Here is a 19,332-nt window from a genome sequence, read left to right as displayed (position 1 = left end):
TAAATTTTTATCTTTAGCTTTAGCCTTTCACTTAGTCTCTTGTGCTTTTCTAACTGCTGAAGAAAATTAGCACTTAGTTGTTTGATTATTGGTTCAAACTTAATGTGTCTGTGGCTTATGTATATATATACATATACTTCTCACATGATACCAAAGCTATTCAGTAATATCATCTTCTCATACATAATCTCCAAAAGGCTGCGTTAGTATTTCCATATATATCTTGTCCCCAATGGGAGAGAAGACCGCAATCAATCTCTCATTTCTTTGTATAGTATTTTTTTTCTATTATTGTTTTTTACATGTTGTTGTGTGCCGTGGAATCGATTCTGACTCTTAGTGACCCTATGCATAGTAAATGTTTTTGGATTAAACTGTATCTCATGGATTTTTTTAAGGCTAATTAATAACCAGTGATACATACTTGTCAGACAGCATGACAGTATTGTCATTAAGGAATTATTGGAAACTGTCATAGAATAAAAAATGATCTCTGCCACAGTGATATACATAAGTTGTTGCAGAGTGGGCTTTACTGTATAGGACAGTGTTGTGCAATAGAAATATAATGTAAGCCATATAAGTAATTTTAATTTTTCTAGTAAAGTTAAAAAAAAGCATTTGAAATTAATTTTAATATTATATTTTATTCAACCCAATATACCCCAAATATGCATATTTCAATATGTAATAAATATAAAAATTATTGAGATATTTAACTTTTTTTGAACTAAATCTTTATAATCCCATGTGTATTTTATGTGCACAGCACATCTCAGGTCAGACTAAATACACTTCATGTGCTCAATAGTCACATATAAGTAGCCACATGTGGGTGTCATGGCAAGTTGAAGTGTCAGAGTTGCAAACTCTGGGAAGTTTCACAGAAGGATTTTAGGTAGTATGCTTGGCAAATTACAATAGAAAGATGGACCGAGTATCTGATAATCAGAGTTGAATATTTGCCACAGTTTCTATAAGTTTTGAAGGTAGGAAAAATCAAAGATTAGTTTTTCAATGTACATAGCTTGAAAGGATAAATACTGGCATTCTCTCTATTAGTATTCAGACAAATAATTCACCCCAATATGTTATTTCCATCAAAGATGAACTAATTTATAACACATTTTTAAATAAATGATTTGTCAGAATGCTTATCACTTAAAGACCCATTTAAAAGTGATTTGGAAACAAATCCTTCATTTTAAGTATATTTAATAAGACTTGATTTATTCTATACAGCTGGAATACTTACAAAGTTGAAAAAGACAAGCTCCCTGTCCTTAAATATTTCACAGAATTTTGTTGTAATCGATTATATAACAGAGTATCTTCTAAGCATATAGGGAAAAGGAATATTCCACAATTAAGTGGGTATTTAGGTGTGGTAGCATTAGGTGCCAGGGAATATGTTTGAGCAGAATTTTGAAGGCCTGTTTAGAATGGGCTGGGAACACACAGAAGGGACAGAATTTCAGACAGAAGGGATCAAGTACATAAGAGCGCTCAGGCACTGAATGAACAGCATGTTGTGCTATGGGCATGCAGACTACCTGATAGGATTAGGAAACAGTGGTTCTATGATTTAATTGGAAAGGGGAGTGTCTTAGTTTCTTAGTGCTGCTATAACAAGTATTACAAGTGGGTGAATTTAATGAACAGAAATTTATTTTCTCATAGTCTGGGAGGCTACAATTCCTAATTCAGGGTGCCAGCTCTAGGGGAAGGCTTTCTCTGTCTGCTCTGGGGGAAGTTCCTAGTTTCTTCTCCATTTCTGTTCCTCGGTTCCTTGGCGGTCTTCATGTGGCATGTATCTTCCCCTCCATTTGTGCTTGCTTTTCTGTGCCTGTTCTGTAGTTTTTGTATCTCAAAGGTGATTGCCTTAAAACATACCCTACACTGATATGGCATCATTAAAATAACAAAGAAAATCTTGTTCCCAAATAGGATTACATCCACAGGTACAGGGGTTTAGGATTTACAACACATATTTTTGGGGGGCATAATTTGATCTCATAACAGGAGGTAAGGGCCTTTTTTTTGCTTCATACTAGAACATTTTGATTTTTTTCCTTTTGGGTGAAAGGGAACTATTGATGGATTTTAATTTAAGCAGTGATTAACAATTAGATTTACATATTTGAGAGCTTGCTTTGGATGCATGGAAGATGATTTAGAGGAGGTCAGAACTGTAAGTAGGAATTCCATTAAATAGATACTGCAGTCAGATCAGGGTAAAATAGGATAGACTGAATTGTACCAATGGAAGGAAGAAGTACAATGTATAGAAAGTTTAGTAAGAATTTGTGTTCAGTTGGATGTGTTGGTCAGGGAGGAGTTAAGAGTCAATGATGATAGTAAGACTTCTGCCCTTACCCAGGCAGTTGAGAAAAAAGGGAGAAGTGCTAGCTAAGTTTCATTTTAGAGGCACCAAGTTTGAGTATCTTTATAACTTTTGTCTGTTGACATCCAGTAAGACTAGAAAATAAAGGTTTGGGGTTTAGGAAAGTAGTCTGGGGCTGGTGGTACAGAATTGTGAATCGTGGTGATATTTTATGACGTGGGAGTTGATGTGATCACAAAAGTAGAATTAATAAAGAAGGAACAGGATGAAATCCTAAGAGACTTTCAGCATTTAGAGGGATTGTAGAGGTACAAAAACCACCAGAGGAGGATGAGATGGAGGTGTCAGAAACCTAAGGGGAAATCAGGAGAGAGTTGCCTTGTATAGCCTTTTGCCATAGAAGCCAAGGAAAGGGAAGTCTTAATGGAGGAGTGGTTAGTAATATAAATGCTGCAAAGTGCAAATAAGGCAAGACTTAATAAATACCATTGGATTTAGCAACTATATGGTCACTGATAGCCGCACATTTGATGAATGGTAAGTACAGAGGCCAGCTTCTGAAGTGTAAATCAAGGGTCCACAAACTACAGCTTGCAGTCCCAGTACATCCCATGGCCTGTTTGTGTATGGCCTCCAAGCTAAGAATGTTTTTTACATTTAAAAAATGCTGTAAAGCATAAAAGAATATATGACAGAGAACCCTATGGCCCACAAAGCCTAAAATATTTACTGTCTGGCTTTTTACAGAACACATTTATTGACTCCTGGTGTAAATGAAAGGAATAGATTATTACTCTGTTTCAAGATGCTTGACTGGGAAAGAAAGAAGATAGCAAGGACTTGTAGCTAGAGAGGAATAGATAGGACTGACCAAACCTTCAAAAAACAAAACGGAGAAAAAAAAATTCATATTTATAATTTAAAATAGTCCTAGGATAAGCAGCTAATCAAACACTTTCATTGAGACTATATGTGTCAGATTTAGGCATATTTATATACATCAGCTAAAATTTTTAGGATTTTAGAATACATTATTTCCTTCTTATATTGTAATATGCATGAGTTTTACTGTGTACTTGGCAAGGCACATTTGTTTTCTGTTTTACATGGTAAAAGAACTGTTGCTAAAAAGTGCCATTTCTTTTAGTCCACCACATTTAGGGATAGATGGTATCCATAATGATATGGATTTTAATGCAACTAACAATTGATATAGATGAATATACAATTAGTATATGATATCTTATATTTGTATTTGATTATATAGCTTCCAGAGCCCTGGTGGCATAGTGGTTAAGCGTTAAGGCTGCTAACCAAAGGGTCGGCAGTTCAAATCCTCCAGCTGTTCCTTGGAAACCTTATGGGGCAGGTCTACTCTGTCCTATAAGGTTGCTGTGAGTTGGAATGGACTCGATGGCAACGGTTTTTTTGGTTTGTTTTTTGCAGCTTTCATCTATAGTGTTCTCCCTCATAAGACATTTTCTAGTATTAAAAAAACCCTTATTTGATTTGAGTAAAATTTAAGAGTCTGTGTATTTTGTTGGTACTTAAAAAGTATCTTAATCTAAATGCTATTAACATTAAACTTTGTCCCTTATCTCATTTTGTTAATTTCAAGGTATATTTAATTCCAGATAAAATGTTCACTTTCATACTGCAAAGCGTCTGTCAGTTGATATTTTCCTTCTTACGTTCTTTTCAGCAAGCATACACTGAGCATTGACTAGGTGCCCTGTATTATCATTGATATTAGAGATACAAAATAAAATAACAACTGTTTATTGTCTCAAGTAGATGTTGGCAAAAATAATCTCAAAACTGTATGAATTTCATGTGATTAAATTTAGATTAAACACACTACATTGTTTTTATTGAAATCTTTATTCTGATTGGATGTCAGTTCAGTGTGGATAATTTCAAGTGTCTGAAAGATTTACCATGCAAATTCCCTTCTAGTGATTTTTAAACTGTAAAGTCAGAAAAATATTAAATTTTTATACAACAAATTCATTGTTTTACTGTTAAATTGTAGCAAAGGAAGATGCAAACTGCGCAGTGTGCGACAGCCCGGGAGACCTCTTAGATCAGTTCTTTTGTACCACTTGTGGTCAGCACTATCATGGAATGTGCCTGGATATAGCGGTTACTCCATTAAAGCGTGCAGGTTGGCAATGTCCTGAGTGCAAAGTGTGCCAGAACTGCAAGTAAGTTTTAATTTCAGCTCAAAAGTCTATATTGAGTCTAAGAGAGGTGCTCAAGGTGTATGTAATATGATAAAGGTTGTTAATATTGCAGCTATATTCATTCAAACTGACTTTATAATGTCTTAAGTTAAAAAAAAATTGCTAGAATACTTACTAACATTTATATCATTTTGAAACAAGCCTAAACAAAACTAATTTTAGTAATTTAAATTCCTCTGGTTGTCTAAAAAGCTAATTTAAATTTGGCAAAAAAAAAAACTTTTAAATGAATGATATTAACAATTTAAAATAAATAAGCATGTGAAAAATAAGGCAACTTTTTTTGAGGGGAACTGGAGAGAAGATTTAATAGGAAACAAACTTCTAACTATAGAGATTAGTTATTAGAGTTGAGCCAAAGAGTCAGTGATATATCTGAATTTCCATTCCAGGAAGAACAATTTATATTGCAACTATTGTTTAAACACACACACAAACTTATCTGAAAGACAGTTACTTGGATAGAGCCTAGTCACCATAATTCTAAAACAAACTATTACGTAGCATCTAGATGTTTTTAATGGGAATATCTTTTCGTATTTGTTGTATTTCATCCCTTGGTCATTTCTCCAATCTCTCTATTTTTTTTTTTCCTCATGCTTCTAAGTAGCATGATAATTTGGGGATATTACTAGCATCTTTAGCAGTCTTCAAATTGTTTACAAGCTGAGAGTTTTTATAACCAAGAAAATTATACACAGCACTGCTATGATCAGTCTTTTATTACTTATTGAATTTGATAATAATAAGCATCAATATCTTGGAGTTATAGGAAATAACATAGGACTATATGCTGCATTCCTATATTAGTAAAAATTAAACTATTTTATACATTGTATCTGTGCTCAGTTTCTTGAGAAGAAGAAAATTGAAGAAAGAGTATTTGTTCTCTAAGATCTTTGTGTAGCTGAAGAGATAAAATAGTCAGTTTTATATGTAGAATTTGTTGAACTGAATTAGAAATAACTAGTCGCCTAGTAACCCATCTTCCTTTTTACTTCTGATTATCCCTAAGTTTTATGCAGAAGCTTCTCTCTCAACTCATCTTCTTACGTTCCCAGTTTTTTTCTTTTTCCCTTCTCTTGAATTAAATTCTTAGTATCTGGAAGTGATTATGATCAATAGCCAAGAATAAGGCAGAGATCATGTTGTAGGGCAGGGATGCAGTCTTTGGGGCAGATGAGTATTTAGGAAAAGGTTTTAGGTTTTTTACTACAATTCATAATAATGACAAGATTATTATTCTTAATAAATATTTATTTAGAACTTATTATTTAATGGATAATATAAGCTCTTGAACCAGCATTATATTTAATTCTAAGTTGCCCAGAGTTACACAGCTAGGAAACAGCAGGCTGAATGCAAACACAGGCCTCGTACCCAATCTGATCTTCTTTCCATCATATTACAATGTCTTTTCAATCCACAATACCAAGATTTGTTCCTTTCATGCAGCATCACTTAGCAGTTATAGCTCCTTCCTCAAGAAAGGATGGGTATCAGATGTCTTAAAGAGGAATGATCAGAGGTTGTACATCTTGCCTTAAGCCCGCCTCCTTTGCAGGAATCCTAAAGTGACTAAAGCAAGTTAACCATAGGTGCACTTTAAGCATACTCCTTTAGGGACCTTAGGAAGATACCTGCCTCATCCTCGGGGGGGGGGGTTACGTCTATCCTTATCTGTACAGAGACAAAATATACACTGAGGTGTTTATGAACTGTGCAGTTCCCAGGATTGATTCCTTTCATGGTTACTTATGTTATAAAACATAAGTTTAAAGATAAGGCATCATTAATGCTATCTTATTTTTTAGACAATCGGGAGAAGATAGCAAGATGCTAGTGTGTGATACGTGTGACAAAGGGTATCATACTTTTTGTCTTCAACCAGTTATGAAATCCGTACCAACCAATGGCTGGAAATGCAAAGTAAGTTCTTTATTTTTTAAGAAAAATATCATTTATATGTTTTATAGAGAGAGCAGACAAATCTAATACCTATTCAAATCTATACATTATCACAAACTTTTTAAAAAACAACTTTATTGAGGTGTAATTGATATTCAATAAACTGCACATATTTAAAGTCTGTAATTTGACACATGCATATACCCATGAAACCATCATCACCATCAAGAAAATGAACATATCTTTCACCCCCAAAAGTTTTCTGGTGCCCCCTGGTAATCCTTCCTTTCTAACTGTCCACCTCCCATGCCCTGCTTTCCCAGGCAATCTGTTTTCTGTCACTATAGATTAGTTTGCATTTTCTAGAATTTTATGTAAATGACATCATAGAGTATATATTCTTCTTTTGGTGTGGCTTCTTTAACTCAGTGTATTCATCCATGTTGTGTATATCAGTAGTGATTTTTATTGCTGAATAGTAGAGTTATCACAATTTGTTTATTGAATCGTGTTGATGAACATTTGGGCTGTTTACATTTTTGGACTATTATAAATAATGCTGCTATATTAACTAACATTTGTATGGTGCTTCATGGCTTAGAAATTGTTTTTGAGTGATTTATCTTTAATCTTCCCAGTAACCCTCTGAAAGAGGTGGTATCCCCATGAGGGAGCTGGGAGATTTTTAAAAGTCCACTAATTTATAATCCGTAGATAAAATGTATTAGCATTTTGATTGTTGGGGCACTTTCCAAGATCTATTTGCAGACTTAATTTTTTCCATGATTCTTTTAGTCAGTGATTTGCCATTCTTCCGTTTAGTTTTGTATCTGCATCATTGTGACCCTAAGCTATTCCTTGCTGATCTCTATGCTATTTGAGGAATCTACCAAGGCTCTGTTAGGCTCTGTAAACTCTACAGGTTGGTTGACAATTCTACTTAATGGGGCAAAGTTTGTATCATGCCAGGTAAGCAACAATAAAGGAGTCTTGGTGGTGCAGCGGTTAAGCATTTGGCTGCTTAGGTGAAAGATTGGCAATTCAAACCCACCCAGTGGCTTCCCGGGAGAAGGACCTGGCAATGTGCTTCCATGAAGATGATAGCCAAAAAAATCCTATGGGCACGGATTGGAAGACTTAATATTGTTAAGATGTCAATACTGCACAAAAATGATCTGTGGATTCAATGTAATCCTGATCAAAACTCCAACAGCCTTCTTTACAGAAATAGAAAAACCAATCCTCAACTTTATATGGAATGACAAGAGGCCCCAAATAGCTAAAACAGTATTGAAAGAGAAGAACAAAGTTCTTCACACTTCCTGATTTTAAAACATACTATACATCTACAGTAACCAGAACAGCCTGGTACTAGTATAACAATAGACATGTAACCCCCACAAAAAAACAAACCTATTGCCGTCGAGTCAATTCCGACTCATAGTGACCCTATAGGACATAGTAGAACTGCCCCATAGGGTTTCTAAGGAGCACCTTGTGGATTCAAACTGCTGACCTTTTGGTTAGCAGCTGTAGCACTTAACCACTACGCCACCAGGGTTTCCAATAGACACATAGACAAATGGAATAGAATTCAGAGTCTAGAAATAAACCCACACATCCACGATCAACTGATTTTTGACAAGAGTGCTAAGTCCATTTGATGGAGAAAGAAGAGTCTCTTCAATAAATGGTGCTGAGAAAACTGAATTTCCACATGCAGAAAAACGAAACAGGATCCATGCCTCACACCATACACAAAAACAAATTCCAAATGGATTAAGGACCTAAACGTACAAATTAAAACTATAAAATTCTTAGAAGAAGAAGTAGGGGCAACGTTACCAGGCCTAGCCAACAATAGATTATCTAATATAATAACAACAGCACAAACAGCAAAAGACAAAATAAATAAATGGAACCTCATAAAAATTAAAAAAAAAACTTCGTTCATCAAAATACTTGGCCAAAAACTGAAAAGACAAGCTCCCAACCAGGACAATATCTTCAGAAATCATACATCCAATAAGAATCTAATAATCTGTATATAAAACTTGGACAACTTAACAGAAAGACAAACAACCTAATCATAAATTGGGCAAAGGACTTGAATAGACATTTCACCAAAGAGGATATTCAGATGGTCACCAAACATATGAAAAGAAGCTCAGTGTCATTAGCCATCAGAGAGATGCAAATCAAAACCACAGTGAGATACCTCTTCATTCCCAGTAGGTTGGCTAAGATGAAGGAAAAAAAAAAAAAAAACAAATGTTGGTGAGGATGTGGGAAAATTGGAACGCTTATCCATTGCTGGTAGGAATGCAACGTGGTCCAGCTGTTATGGAAGACAGTGTGGCAGTTCCTCAAAAAAAACTAAAAATAGAAGTACCATGTGACCCAGCAATTCCACGCCTAGGTATATACCCAAAAGACTTGAAAGCAGAGACTCAAAAAGAGTCTTTTATATCAATATTCATTGCAGCAGTATTCACAATATCCAAAAGGTGGAAACAACCTAAATGCTGATCAACAGATGAACGGGTAAACAAAATGTAGTACTTACATACAATAGAATACTACTCAGCCAGTAGGAGAAATGAAGTCTTGATACATGCTACAGTCTGGATGGAGCTTGAAGACATTATGCTGAGTGAAATAAGCCAATCACAAAAGGACAAATATTGTATGACCTCACTTATATAAAAAAGCAAATGTATAGAGACTAAAGTCTATTAATGGTTACCAGGGGTGAGAGCGAGCAGGGTAAGGGAAGTTAACAGTGATGGAAAAATCACACTGACTAAGGGTAGGGTTGCACAGCTGATTACTGTAATTGCTGTCAGTAAGTTGTACACCTGTGAAAAGTTGAATTGGCGAAAGTTGTGTGATATATTTACAATGACAAAAAAAAGAAAAAAGAGTAGCTGCTGAGGCTGCTTATGTACAACCAAACACCTCATGGGATTTGGTTCCTTGGTTTGGAGGTTTAGGGTCATGGTTTCATGGGACATACCAGTTAATTGGCCTGATAATTTGTTTACTGCGTCTGTTCTACCTCCTACTTCTTTGTATACTGCCTGGGGTCTTAAAAGCTTGTAAGCTGCTGTCCAAGGCACAACAGTTGGTCTCTGTTCACCTGGAGCAACAGAGGAAGAAGAGGAGTCAGGAATAGGAAGAGGATATGGAATGTGTGGCTAATTGCTTCCATGAACAACTGCCTTCTTTGCTATGAGACCAAGAACTGGATGATGCCCGGCTACTGTTACTGAAATTTCGATCTAAGATTCCATAGAAGAATCCTGATCAAAAGGGGGGAAATGCAGGACTGAATTTCAATTCTCATAGATTCTCACTTTCTAGAGCCATGGAGGGTGGATGAACCCCTGAAATTATTGCTCTAAGTAGTCTTTAAACCTTAAACCAAAAATATCCCCTGAAGTCATCTTAAAACCAAACAGTAGTTCAGTTTAACTAGTAAAAAAGGCCTGCCTTGAGCGTTCTGCTCTTTTAAGAACCATCTATGTGAGATCCAGAGCCTTGGTGGCGCAGTGGTTAAGAGCTCCGCTGCTAACCAAAAGGTCGGCATTTCAAACCCACCAGCCGCTCCTTGGAAGCCCTATGGGGGCAGTTCTACTCTGTCCTGTAGGGTTGCTGTGAGTAGGAAGTAAGTTGACTGCAACAGGTTTTTGGTTTTATCTGAGATCCAACTGACAACAGCAACTGGAAAGATTGATAGAAACCTTAGTGGCCAGTGAGTTTATGTTAACGAAGGAGGAACAACTTAGAAAAGGAGGGTGAGAATGGTTATACAACTCGAACATAATCTAATTGTGTATGTAGAAGCTGTTGAATTGGTATATGTTTTGCTGTGTATATTCTCAACAACAATAAAATAAATAAAATTTAGGGGAAAAAAGTGTATTATAAAATGAGAACAACAGAATAAAACCTATGAGGCAGTTCTGCTCTGTCACATGGGGTCACTGTGAGTCAGAAATCGACTGGACAGTCCCAAACAACAACAAGCAACAATACATTTTAGAGTTATTTGTATACAGAAGAAGTCGAAAGTAAAATAACTAAAGTTTACCTTTAATTCTCAACTGACTCAATAAATTTTTTTCTGTTTGGAAAATATTCACAAATAGTATTTACTGTCACCTTTCTTTGAATGTTCTCTAAAAGGACTAATCTATCTTAAAAGTAGTCCACGTGCTTCCTTTGACATCTATACTTTACAGGTACACTAATAAATTCTCAATTGAGAGTTCATGAGAGGCCTAGTGGTTAATTGTGCAAGTTTACTTATTTCTACAAGCAGATAGGACTAAAACTCAGGTTTCCTGTCTCATAATATTCCGATACGCTGTCTCCTGGTGCCATCATACTATACTAACTTGAGTAACAAGGGCTTATTCTCCCTGTAGTAATTAAGAAATATTTTTTTGGTCTGTTTTTCACTTTATATTAGGATATAGATCCTAAGAAACTAAGGACTCTAGATTAAAAGGCCTGATACAGAGACTGCTTTTTGTATAAGTATTGGTATAAAAATAGTATTGATGATGCCAGAACCTTGTTTACTAGTTCAGGATGAAAAAAGTGCCTGCAAGCAATCTGTGAACATTGGATTTAATGAAGTGTCACTCAATAAGCTTTTAAATCTTTTTTTCACAGGTTCACCATTGTGGCACAAATCTCTAATAAATGGGTTGTCAACCCAGTTATTTCTAAAATACAGAACTTCCTCATTAAAATTTTCTGGTAGGCTGTCTGCAGTTTAACTGTTGCAAGTTAATACCTACAAAGAGTTCTCTGCTTGCTTTATGAATTTATCTGCTTCCGCTATGAGTTATGACACTAGCTGCTGCAGTGCATACTCCTGTGCCATTCAAAGACCTAGTTCCTTTTCCCTCGCTTCTCTTACTCTTTGGAGCCCTGGTGGTGCAGTGGTTAAGAGATTGGCTGCTAACCAGAAGGTTGACTGTTGGAATCCACCAGCATCCTTAAGGGCGGTTCTTCTCTGTCCCACAGGATTGCTGTGTATGAGTCGGAATCGACTGGACAGCAGGGGGTTTAGTTTTCTGTTTGTTTCTTGCTGCCCTGGTCTCATTTTCCCCTTCTATTTACTGGCTTCTTGAAGGGTGAGGTGTTAAAAGGGGGTAGGGTGGAGTGGGGTTGTGGAGAAGGTCTCTGGATAGCCTCCAGGCCTAGGCTCCTGGGGCTGCTGGAGTCCTGAGGTTGAGAGGCCCTCTCTGAGGCTCTGTGGCCTCCAGCAAGTTTTCTAGGAAGCTGGAAAGGGTGTGGTGGCCTGGAGGGAGGGGAAGGCTGCTGCGCTGGCCTGAGGGGAGCCTCCATACTGTTCACAGACCTGAGGCGGTGTAGGGTCCTGGAAAGCTGGGTGGTCTTATCAGGAGCCTCAGGCACCTGGGGATGGTGTGAGGTGTAGAGGAGTGGGAGGAGGTGCCACAGGAGCCTGGAGCCCTGGGCTGATGCCCTGCCCTTTCCCCCACCCCCAGCACCTGAACTAGAAGCTTCGCAACAAGATTCTAGGCTGATCAGTCAGTCAGCACGTTCTATTCCGCAGCTGGCTTTGAGGTGGGGCCTTGAAGGGGGTGGCTTTTCTACCTGGAGAACAAAGAGCCTCTGGGTAACCGAGCTCACGGGTGGGGCGGACTGGGAGGAGGGGCAGGAGGGCCTGAAGAGCTGTGATGGCCTTGCGCCTGCTCTTTTCGGGTAGTTCCGGTTCGTTCGCTGTCCGGATAAAGAGGTGGTTTTGTTCGTGTTCTTTCTCTCTCTCGATTTTTGGGATAAGAAAAAAAAAATTATGAATGTGTTTTATAATTCTGCTGTTTGATAAATGTATATATTTTTACTTCTGCCGCCACTTGCAATAGAGCCTTTCTCTCTTTTCTGGAATCAGAAAAGTCGTAATTCGTTTTCTTTCGTAAGGAAAAGGGTATTTTAAGACTATAAATCTATCTTTGCTTATAGCTTTGGCTGCGTTCAAACTTGTATTTGTAACTTTATACCTGAATTCTAATAGCTGTTTATCCTTTTTTTCCAGGTTATGTTTAAGCATGTTAATTTTTGGTTTAATTGTATTTAAACAGAGAATTGAATCCGGGTGGCTTTCATTTTTTTCAGCAAATGTTTTATTATGCTTGAAATACACTGACTTTAAATATGTGTGTGTATATATTTATATATATACATGCACACAGTCCACTGCCATCCAGTCATTTCCGACTCATAGCGACCCTATAGACGGAGTAGAACTGCCTGATAGGGTTTCCAAGGTGGTAATCTTTCCGGAAGCCGACGGCCACATTTTTCTGCTGCAGAGTGGCTGGTGGGTTCCAACTAATGACCTTTCAGTTAGCAGCTGAGTGCTTAACTGCTGCGCCACCAGTGCTCCTTATATATACATATAGTTTATTTTTTAGAGCAGTTTTAGTTTACAGAAAAATTTCACAGAAAGTACAGAGAATTCCCATATACTTCTCCCCCCTGCACAGTGACTTTTTTTTTAAGGGGTAACATTTGTGTTTATTTAGTTAAAGACAGTTTTCTTTAATTTTTTGACTAGTTGATTCAATAAATTGATAAAAAAAATTTTAAATGGTCATATAGGGTTTTAGTTCACCAGTTGAATGTTATCTTTTCACATCTTTTGGTTTTTGATGGTTCTGTGTTATTTCAAATATATTCTTTGAAAGGTTTACTAGAGTAAACTATTTACTTTGATGGTTGTAATTGAAATGCTTGGTTATTGCAAGGCAAAATTTTTCTTTTGATTTCCTTTCTATTTTTCTGCCCCTTTTATTTCCTGCAGTGATTTGCAGTTCAGAATCTTATTTCATTAATAGTTATCATAAATGTTGAAAATATAAATTTAGCACTCCCGCTTCTCTCCCTACCCACACTGAAAATGTAGAAATGTGAATTTTTGCTTTTTTTTTTTTTTTTTTAAAGTCCTTTTTGTCATGATTGGGAGCCCTGGTATCCCAGTGGTTAAGAGCTACCGCTGCTAACCAAAAGGCTGGCAGTTCAAATCCACCGTCCACTCCTTGGAAACTCTGTAGGGCAGTTCTGCTTTGCCCTATAGGGTTGCTATGAGTCAGAATTGACTCCATGGCAGCGAGTTTACCATAATTAAATCAACTCCAGGCTTTAAACCTTGTCACTTTTTCTTTGCAAAAAAATATATTTCCTCGATAAATTCCAACTTATTCCAACCTTGTATCACCCCTAGTCTTTTGCAGCCTTGGCTATGATCCTATAAAAGAGAGCTGTAAATTTTCTGAGATCCTACATATCTGTAAGTAACTGTGGCCTTCAGACTGCCACAAGAATTTGGTTTAGTATAATGTTTTATGTTACAATTTTTTCTTTGTACTCTGGAAACATTTCTCTAGAGTTTTTTGAGTTTATGGTATCTCAGAAGACAAATCTTCCTTTTTTTTTTTTTTTTTAAAGTTTATTTGATTACAATCGTTTTCTGCTTGAAAGCTTTGGAATCTTATTTTTCTTAATTGTTTGTATTTATTCCTAGGATATATCTTTATTATTGTTCTGTGTTAATTAATTTTGCCTTGAACATGTTAACCACTGCCATTCTCCAGTTAAGTCCCTTTAAAGGTCTAGAGAAGTTTTGTTTTGTTTTTCCATTTGTTTATATATATATGAGGCTGTGGTTGCTCAGTGGTTAAGCATTTGGCTGCTAACCAATAGGTCGGCAGTTCGAATCCACCAGCCACTCCTTGGAAACTCTTTAGGATAGTTCTCCTCTGCCCTATAGGGTTGCTGTCGAGTTGGAATCAACTCGACAGCAGTGGGTTACGGGTTTAGGTGAAAGTTTACAGAGCAGATTAGTTTCTCATTAAACAATTAGTACATATACTGTTTTGTGACATTGGTGGCAAACCCCACACTATGTCAACACTCTACCATTCTCGCCCTGTTTCCCCGTTTCCATTCGTCCAGCTTTCCTGTCCCTTCCTGCTTTCTCATCTTTGTTTTTGGGCTGGTATGCTCACTTAGTCTTGTACACGTGGTTGAACTACGTGTATTATTGTTTGTTTTGTAGGCCTGTCTCATGTTTGGCTGAAGGGTGAACTTCAGGAGTGACTTCAGTACTGAGTTAAAAGGGTATCCAGGGGCCATACTTTTCCCCCTTTATTTATTTGCCTCTCCCCCCAGTATTTATCTTCTCTATAATTGTTATAATCTTTAGTAAGAACTAGATGTTTGTCTCCTGCTGTTAATTTATTGTCTTCTTTGTTATGTTTTTTCATTATCTTGAAAAATTTCCTCAGATTTCTGAGAGTGTTACTTGAGGTTCTGTGCCTTCTCTTTGGTCTGTTCTTGTCCTAATTTGCTGTCTACAATGGTCTGCTGTTCTCTTTCAGGGTGACAACATTATTCATAATACTGCTGAGGGTACTATTGGATAGTTAATTTGGTTTTTTCTCTTTTATGGAGGTAGTATAGTGTGGTGGTTTAAAGCTTAGGCTCTGGAATCAGATTTTAGCCCTTCCAATTATTAAATGTATATATGATCTTTGGCAAGTTATTTGACATCCCTAAGCCAGTTTCCTATCATGTGTACGATGTTAATAGTACTTACCTCACGGGGATGTTGGATTTAATGCGATGATACATATTAAGTGCCTTAAGATAGTGCCCAACACAAAGTACCCAAATAATCAGTCACACAGTTTTTCCATAGGAAAGCTTATCTTCTGAGCACTTTGAAGAATGATCTTTTTTCTGCTGTTAAATTCTTTTGTAATTGTAGTTTTCAGTCATAATTTGTTCATTCATTTAGCTAACATTTGAGAGTTTACTTTGGGTCAAACACTGTGGTGGATAGAGATGCAGGACCAAATATGTATACCCTCAAGGAAGTGTGAGTCTAGTCTTTTTTTTTCCCCCTGAATCATTTGAGGGTAAGTTACATATGCCATGCTCCCATCTTGTACCAAAATATTTCAGGTTGTATGTCCTATAAATAGGAATAGTCTTACATAATCACAGTACCATTGTCAGCTTAATAAATTTACATCAATACAGTACTTTCATCTACTTTACCATTCATATTACAAATTTGTCAATTGATCTAATTTTTTGTATAGCGGTCCCCCCGCTCCCCTTCCCATATAACTTCCAGGATCTAGCCTGGGGTCAGATATTCCATTTAGTTGATTTATCTCTTGCCTCCTTTAATCCGGAAATTTTTCCCAGCTCTTCTTTTTTTCGTCTTTAATAAACATAGTTCTTCCCTTCACACTTTTTTTTGTTTGTTTAATAGACTGTTCCTTAACTTTGTGTTTGTCTGATGTTCTCTTGTGATTAGATTAAGAGTTATGTGTTCTTGGCCAGAATACTACATAAATGATAATGTGCCTTTCTCAGGGTATCACATCTGGATACCCACAATGCACATACCTCATAGGTGATGTAAATTCTGTTTGCCTAGTCAAGCTGTTGCCAAATTTCTCCACTGTTTGTTTGGTCCCCCTGCCCCCCTTGTATCTAATAAAGTATTATCTGGAGATACTTTAGGACTATGCAGATATCTTATTCCTCATCAGAATTTCCTCCTAGATTTTAGGAACCATTGCTTGATTGAATTTTTACATGTTGGTTGCAAAATGATTTCCTAACTCCAACACTCCCTCCAGATTCTCCCGTGTTAAGGTAGAGCTCTCCCTTCTTCCACATGTTAAAGTTATTCATTTATTATTTTTGTTGTTATTAGCTTGACTCATGAATTCCTATTATTTCAATAATTTATAATTCATTACTGTACCTATTTTTGTGTTCAAATTGTCCCGTATTTGGCCAGTGGTAGCCCCTTCAAAGGAGCCCTGGTGGTGCAACAGTTAAGCGCGTGGCTGCTAATTGAAAGATTGGCAGTTTGAATCCACCCAGCGGCTCCAGGAAGAAAGACTTGGCAATCTGCCTCCGTAAAGATTACAGCCAACAAAACCCTATGGGGCGGTTCTCCTCTGTCACATGGGGTTGCTATGAATTGGAATGGACTTGATGGCATGAAACAACAGCTACTACAGTCACTTCACACTGTCTGACATGCCCTCGCTGTTTTTTTTCTTTTTTACCACTTCATTGCTTTTAGCATAACAGGATAGTCCAAGCTTATCTTTTACCTCCCCTGTCCAGCCCTGGAATCATTCTGTTTTCAGTAAGTAACCCAGGCTCCTTTACTTGGAGAATGGGTGCTGAGTGTGCTCATTGCCACTGGGGAGTGTTTGCTGCTCTGCCTTTTCAGCACACTGGGCTAGCAAATACATGCATGTATGTACATTTATACACACACATATATACAAGTACATATACCTACATCCATAGTATTGTTGTTAGGTGCTGTTGAGTCGGTTCCAATTCATAGCAACCCTAGGTACAACAGAACAAAACACTGCCCAGTCCGGCTTCATCCTCTCAGTCGTTGCTATGTTTGAGCCCATTATTGCAGCCGCTGTGTCAGTCTATCTCATTGAGGGTCTTCCTCTTTTTTGCTAACCCTCTATCTTACCAATCATGATGTCCTCCAGCGACTGTTCCCTCCTGATACCATGTCCAAAGTATGTGAGACAGAGTTTCACCATTCTTGCTTCTAAGGAGCACTCTGGCTGTACTTCTTCCAAGACAGACTTGTTCATTCTTCTGGCAGTCCGCGGTATATTCAGTATTCTTTGCCAACATCATAATCCAAAGTCATCAATTCTTCGGTCTTCCTTATTCATTGTCCAGCAGCTTGGTCCTCAAAGTGACATCTTTGCTTTTTTAACACTTGAATAAAAAAAGCAAGTATGCACATATAAAAACCCACTGCCAGCAAGTCGATTCCAACTCATAGCAACCCTATAGGACAGAGGCGAACAGCCCCATAAGGTTTCCAAGGCTGTAAATCTTTACAAAAGCAGACTTCCACATCTTTCTCCCTCGGAGCAGCTGGTCAGTTTGAACCATGACCTTTTGGTTAGCCCCCAAGTGCTTAACCACTTCACCACCAGGGCTCTTCTTGCATATATACAGAAATCATGAGACTACATCAATACTTTGCTTCCACTGCCTCCCTACTGAGTTCTCTGCTTTGTCCCATTCTTGCATGTCCATTCTGTAGTTAGAAACCTAGGTTCCAACAACTTCAACACATGTATTCATTTGCTCAGTCCAACAAACAAACCTATTTCAGTTTGCTCTCATTATTAGTTTGCTTCCCTCTCTTCTTACTGATTTAATTTTCAAAAAATATGTAGGATATTAACGTAACATGGTTTTCGAAATCAAAGCTATACAATAAACTCTGCTCGTAGAAGTGTCCCTCCCTCCTGTATCACTTCTGCCCATTTTCCCTTACCTCTTACAGGTAACTGACTTCATTATTTTCTGGTTTATCCTCCCTATAATTTTTTTTTATGATAAACATATATTTATGTTTTCTTATTGATCCCCATGTATGGTAGGAGGTATCTTTATCCAATTGCCTATGCAGTTGTCTGAAAACCATTCATTAAAAAGACCGTCTTTGTTCCATTGCTTTGACATTTCACCTTCATCATATACTGAAGTTTTCTTTTTAGTGGGCTCATTTCCGGAATTTCTGTTCCATTGTTTGGTCTGTCCTGTTCATGCACCAGTATCACACTGTTCCAGAGGCTTTGCAGTATCTGGTAGTGTTGGTCCCCCCACTGAGAACTTTTTCTTTTCATATTTTTCCTAGTTGTTCTTGTGTGTTTATTTTTCCATATGAACTTTAAGATCAATTTATCTAGCTCCGTGAAAACCTCACTGGGGTTGAGATTACAATAAATTTTTAAATTAAATAAGGGAGAATTGATGTCTTGATGGTAGGACATCCTAACCAAGAAAAAGGAAAATCTTTCCATTTGTTCAAGTCTAGTTTTGTGTCTTTCAGGAATGTTTTGTAATTTCCTTGTATAGGCTTTGAACATTTCTTGTTTATTCTTGTTTTATCTGTAGTGCTACTCTTGTGAGGTTTTTCTCCTTCATTATATATTTTAACCAGTTATAATTTGTGTATATGAATTCTGTTGATTTTTGCATGCTAAGTTCATATCCTGCTATTTTACTGAATTATTTTATTGTATCAATTTTATGATTAATTATCTAGGGTTTTCCTATTTTTGTGCCTCTGATTGTTTTCTCAATTCTATTTACATTGGCTCCAGAATCATGTTAAATAGTAGTGAAGATAGTAGACATCCCTGATTTGTTCCTGATCTTAGTGGTAATATCTCTAGGGTTCCTCCACTAATTCAGTAAATAAGATACTGGCTTTAGGATGAAGATTTATATATTTTATCAAACTAAAGAAATACTCATCCATTTCTATTTTTTTCAAGAGTTTTTATTAGGAATGTGTTTTTCAAAGGCTTTTTCAGCATCTATTGAAATAATGAGTGCATTTTTTGTGACTAATGTGTCCATGTGAATAATGCACTCACACATGTAGAACACACAGAGCACAATGCGTGAGGGGGTGCACGGTTGGCAAAAAAACGTATAATGTGTGTGTTATTTGCATAAAAATATGGTATTTTTTCTTCTCAGACTAGTAGTATGCTAGATTTTATTAGTAGATTTTCTAATATTTAACCATCCTTGCATTTCTGGCACAAACCCCACTTGGTCATGGTTTATTTTGTTAATGTGATATTGCAGTCTGTTTGCTAATATTTCATTAGGGATTTTTACATCAGTACTTAAAAGTGCATGAGTTTTAAATCTATAAGACTTTAGCAAATCTGTGGTATTCATGCTTATTTCTGTTTTTGGGTGAGCACC

General features: G+C 36.9%; 1 protein-coding gene across 11 annotated transcripts in view; it reads left to right on the top strand.

The window, feature by feature from the left end:
* Nucleotides 1-19,332, top strand: part of KMT2C (lysine methyltransferase 2C) — a 313,148-nt gene that overhangs the window by 142,780 nt on the left and 151,036 nt on the right. For all 11 annotated transcript variants that reach the window (XM_023727962.1, XM_023727957.1, XM_023727958.1 and 8 more), the window contains exons 7-8: nucleotides 4,377-4,548; nucleotides 6,402-6,516. In XM_023727962.1, coding sequence (XP_023583730.1) covers nucleotides 4,377-4,548; nucleotides 6,402-6,516 — 287 coding nt within the window. The remainder of the gene's footprint in view (nucleotides 1-4,376; nucleotides 4,549-6,401; nucleotides 6,517-19,332) is intronic.

The sequence above is a fragment of the Trichechus manatus genome, unplaced genomic scaffold (assembly GCF_000243295.1).
Source record: "Trichechus manatus latirostris isolate Lorelei unplaced genomic scaffold, TriManLat1.0 scaffold00020, whole genome shotgun sequence".
NCBI classification, from domain to species: Eukaryota; Metazoa; Chordata; class Mammalia; order Sirenia; family Trichechidae; genus Trichechus; species Trichechus manatus.
This window is presented reverse-complemented; position numbering and strand designations above follow the sequence as displayed.